Source organism: Cicer arietinum, chromosome 2 (genome assembly GCF_000331145.2).
Source record: "Cicer arietinum cultivar CDC Frontier isolate Library 1 chromosome 2, Cicar.CDCFrontier_v2.0, whole genome shotgun sequence".
Classification (NCBI taxonomy): Eukaryota; Viridiplantae; Streptophyta; class Magnoliopsida; order Fabales; family Fabaceae; genus Cicer; species Cicer arietinum.
In genome coordinates this window covers 47,722,820-47,728,380 of record NC_021161.2, presented here as the reverse complement: position 1 = coordinate 47,728,380, position 5,561 = coordinate 47,722,820, and the positions used below count along the sequence as shown (strand labels likewise).

General features: G+C 28.9%; 1 protein-coding gene across 1 annotated transcript; it reads left to right on the top strand.

Annotated features, from left to right (window-relative positions):
- Nucleotides 1–4,181: 4,181 nt before the first annotated feature.
- Nucleotides 4,182–5,145, top strand: LOC101491098 (uncharacterized). The gene has a single exon (XM_012713113.3). It carries the CDS (start codon nucleotides 4,217–4,219, stop codon nucleotides 4,910–4,912), a length of 696 nt encoding a protein of 231 aa, XP_012568567.1. The 5' UTR covers nucleotides 4,182–4,216; the 3' UTR covers nucleotides 4,913–5,145.
- The last annotated feature ends 416 nt before the right edge of the window (nucleotides 5,146–5,561 follow it).

Genomic DNA, 5,561 nt, shown 5'->3' with positions numbered 1-5,561 from the left:
ATATTATAAATTTAACCATTGAATTAAAAGATTATATAGGTTATCTATACAAATATTTGTTTAAAAAAAATAAAAAATCTGATACTTTATTGAGGTCATTAAGATTAATGATGTTATATTTCAAATGTTTAAGATGTTAATTTTGATTTAGGTCTGACCCATGATCAAGATAGGTTGCCGCACAGAGTTCCAAAATATTAGTTATAACGTCCAAATTATAAGATGTTTTGTATTAGTCAAATGACAATCTAACTATCTAATATATAAAATATGTAAAAATAAAAGCATTATTCAAACGGTGTAACATTGGTGCAAAATTATATATGTGTAGTTTAATCCTTAGTCACGCTATGATTTACATCAAGATACAAATATGTCCCAATATATTTAACCTTTCAATGGCTTCATTGATAAGGATGACTCATTGCCCTCACAATCAGCCATAGAATACATATTATCTTTATCTATTATACAATATAAATTTTAATGAATCTGTTTTTGTCTTTTAAAACTATTTTATTTTTCCCATGCATGAACATTATAAATACTTGTCAATAGCATGCATAGTTTACAACAAACACTTAGATATTGTAGCAAGGGTGAAAATGAAGCTTTTTAGTTTTGTTTGCTTCCTTTGTGCTCTCTTTCTCATCGCTGTTGTGGCAACCGAGCCATCAAAAGATGGTTTATCAGAAACTAATTTAAGTTGGTTATCGAAATGGGGAGTACATTGGAAATGGCCTGGCGGAGATATTAATATAGGTAGTCAAGATGACGAAGAAGGCAAAGGTAATGGAGACAACCGTGGCATAAACTATTCTCATTATCGGAGACACCGCGGTGAGAAAGACAACAACGGTGAAGGAGACGACGGTGAGGCAGACAAGATTGAAATAGGAGTTGGAGGTACTATCAATCTCTAGGGGAAGATCTAGTGGTGGAGGTAGTGGACACATGAGACCTCCATTTAAACTATTAATTATACAATACACTATGTAAAATAAAGCATATAGCTATTTTTATTTGGATTGAAAGAAATATAAGGAATGTGGGAAGAGATATGTCAATATAAGTTAAGCTACGAATTGGTCAGATTTTATCCAAGTATTGTTTTGTCTATAATACTGTTTAGAATCTATTATTGGTATTTGATTTTAATCATTATAATTATTTATTTGTAACTTTTCAATATTTACTTATTTGAGGAGAATATATCTATCATATAATTATAGTCTTATTGTCTAATACCTTATCTTCTAACACTTTCTTTTGTAAAAAAAATTGTTATATAAAATAAGTTAATTTACAAAGTATCTTTTAATATTGTTTGCAATCTCAATTGTTGCCACAACTTTACATATTTTTAAGTCGTAGTAACAATATCACATTCATAACTTCAATTTAAGCATAATATTTTCTAACATGTTACTGCAATATAAATATTTATAGAATAAAATCGAAATAGACTTTTGAGATTTTGGAAACATGTTATGATATAGCTGAATAAATTACCAAATACTTAATGTGATAGTAAAAAAAACAATGATGGCACCTATGTGATAGATGTTGGCTCTATAGATTTAAATGTGACTGATTTATCAAAGACTCAAGATTCCTTTTCTATAAATATTTTTCATGTTTTTCATCAACGATCATATAGCTAAGAGAACCTTTATAAAAGTAATTGTTTCAACAAATTTAAATCATTTTAATAAAAATTATTGGAAAAAAATTTTATTTGTTACTTTAAAAAATAGTGAAATAAAGTTCTGATAAAAAGAATTTCCTAATTATTTCTAATAATGTCTTTTAAAAAAAATCTAATAATAAAAAGTATACAATCTTTTTGTATTTTATGAACTCATACTTTAACAAAGGTTGAAATTTGCAAAAAGATACAATTTTGTAAGTCTTATACCATCAAACATCTACAAATTAGCGATGCGACTCAGTGAATGCTTCGATATTCAAAACAAGTTTGTTTGTAGTTGAAACATGTCACTACATATTTGAGAATGAAGCTACGTACTGAGACATTTAATATTTTGAAATACATTTTCAAATTTACAATATCTCACTTTTTTGTATTCAGTATATGTTGGTTTCTTAGTCAAGTAAGATACAAAAGATCTTTACATTTCGTCTATTATTTATTACAACATACATAACTTCAATATTTCCAAAATAAATTTTCTTTCTTTTGGTTAAATTATAATTTACATTTTTCCCTAATTAAGCAAATATTATTCTTAAATTCTATTAACTTATTTACATATAATAATTAGTTCAATATACACGCGCAACACGAAATTTTCACTCTCTCTCATGCTTCAAATCAAGTCTCTAAATCTTTATTCTACTATGCTGACTTCAATACTCGAAATTGAGTACCTACATGTAGGACTGAAAATTGAGGAACTTAGCTCAGTTCAACTCGGTTGGATAAGCATTGGTTTAGTTTAAAACTCGACTCAAGTTCAATACAAACATCTTATTTAATTGGCACACTGGGAAGAAGACGAGTTTTCCCAAAACCCCTAAACCACTCTTTTAATTTCTTTTCATATTTTTTTTTATAAAATAACACTAATTATTAAAAGATAAATAAATAAATTTATTAATTAATGATATAAAACATTTTATTTTTAATATATCATAAAAGATGATATGTTGGTATGCATTTATAGGACCATATATCACGATTGTGTGTCAGTTCTTTTTTTCTAACGTTGATTTGACGTTATGAACCAAAACTGACGTCTCTTATTTTAGAGTGATTAAATCCAAATAAAAGAACTTATAGGAACTAAAATAAAAAATGATATATTTACAGAGATGAGAGACTATTCAAATCTATCCGTTATAAGAACTTGTGTTACATATTCAATAATATAATAATAAATACATTGTGCATATATAAAACTCATACACACATAAATATATATATATATAGTTATTTTAAAAGACAAAAACACACTGATTAAAAAATATTATACGTGATAAAAAAAAAATGATAACAATAATATGTATTCCACAACATCCATGGAACCATTGAAAAGGTTAAATAAACAAGGACGTGTTTGTTTGTTGGAGTAAACCAATATATATATATATATATATTATAAACTAAATCATTGGATTAAAATATTATATAGATTTTCTATATAAATATTTACATAAATAAAAAATTATCTGATATATTATTGAGGTCATCAAGATTAATTACGTAAAATGTCATGTTTCCATGCACATAAATAAACATTTACAAATTATTAAATATTTTTATATTGGTCCAGTGGCAAAATGTCATGTTTCCATGCACATGATTTTGAGTAGGGATGACAATGGATAGGGTTTGAGTAGGGTACTATAGTAACCGTCCTCATACCCGCAATTTAAAAAGATACTCGTACATGTGCCTTTACTCTCTTGGGTATCAAACTTAATATCGGTATTCTTACCCTCTTCGGTACCTATCGGTACCTAAGTGACCGTACCCATATTCATTACCCACGTTTTAACTAAAAAAATCGATAAATAAATGATATTGTTGTGATTAAATTTAAAAATTATCCAAATATCTTAAATTCAATCATAAAGTATTATAAACCCAAATATTTTCTAACTCAAAACATTTCAAATGAACACTCGTTACGATTCATATTCAAATATCCATAATAAAATTTTATGAAGTTGCAAGTCATAGGATATTATTATTCGAGATTTGTAAAAACAATTGATATAAAATTGCAAGTATAATTATAAAATCACGATTAATAACACATACCTATTAGTTATAAAATCACAATTATTTATCTATTCATCATAATCAGATTCTTAAAAAGTTTGCAAACGTTTATCTTTCAATTATAAATATTGTAGTGGTCAAATAATATTAATAAATGTTAAAATATAAAAAATATATAAAAAAAAAAAAAAACCCTCGTCATATATATTGGCGCTATGATATAGATCAAGATACAAATATGTCCCAATCTATTTAACCTTTCAATGGCTCCATTGATAATGATGACTCATTGCCTTCACAATCAGACATGGAATACATATTATCTTTTTTTATTATACAATATATTTTTTAATGAACGTGTTTTTGTATTTTAAATTATTTTATTTTTCCCATGCAAGAACACTATAAATACTTGTCAATAGCATTCCCAGTTTACAATAAACTCTAAGATACTGTAGCAAGGTTGAAATGAAGTTTTTTAGTTTTGTTTGCTTCCTTTGTGCTCTCCTTATTATCAGTGTTGTGGCAACCGAGCCATCAAAAGATGATTTATCAAAAACTAATTTAAGTTGGTTATCAAAATGGAAAGTACATTGGAAATGGCCTGGCGGAGATTTTAATATAGGTAATCAAGGAGACGACGAAGACCAAGGTAATGGAGACTCCAGCGACAGCGACAGCGACAGCGACGATACTAATGATACAAGTAACATCAGCGACAAAGACGATTCTGATTATCCTACACACGGCGGTGAGAGAGACTACAGTGGAGGTGAGAGAGACTACAACGGTGGCGGTGGGAGAGACTACAACGGTGGCGGTGGGAGACACTACAACGGTGGCGGTGGGAGAGACTATGGTAGAGGTGGGAGAGACTACAACGGTGGCGGTGCGAGAGACTACAACGGTGGCGGTGCGAGAGACTACAACGATGGTGGTGAGAGAGACTACAATGGTGGCGGTGCGAGAGACTACAACGATGGAGGTGGGAGAGACTACAACGATGGCGGTGAGAGTGACTACAGCGGTGGCGGTGGGAGAGACTACAGCGGTGGCGGTGGGAGAGACTACAACGATGGCGGTGAGAGTGACTACAAAGGTGAAGAAGACGACGGTGAGGGAGACAAGAATGAAATAGGATTTGGAGGTACTATCAATCTCTAGGGGAAGATCTAGTGGAGGTAGTGGACACATGAGACCTCCATTGAAACTAGGCATGTATCTATCTATGTATTGTATATAATACAATATGTAAAATAAAGCATGTACTACTGTCATTGGCATCTATCTACCCTTAAACTTAACCTTTTACGATATATATGTTTCATATCATACTATATTGTTCAAGTTGTTATATTAATTTTCATCAATAAAATGGTCATGTTATGAAATTCAAATAATTATTGAATATATTAGCAATGTTATATAGTGGTTTTTTTATTTTTCAATAAACTTCTTTTAAAAAAAATTATTAAAATACCCTATTTTCAAAACTATATACTAAAATACCTCATTTTTATATTCAGTTACAAGTCGTTTTTACAAATGACGAACTTTTTAAGAAAAAAAATTAAAAAAAAAAAAATCTATTTATTTTTTAAATTAACAATATATATAATTTATAGAAAGACACAAACACAAATTTTAAATTACAATAAGTTCGAATATGATCAGTTGAATAATGTTCTCTATAACATTTGGATAATGTTTTCGAATATGATCAGTTAATCGACATAAAGAATTGTGTCGTGCATCTGAATTATGTCGATTAACTAGTCATACTCGAAAACATTATTCAAATGCTATAGGAAAC

What these genes read in the sequence shown, in the direction of transcription:
- LOC101491098 (XM_012713113.3), top strand. Translation starts at nt 4,217, where the DNA reads ATGAAGTTTTTTAGTTTTGTTTGCTTCCTTTGTGCTCTCCTTATTATC.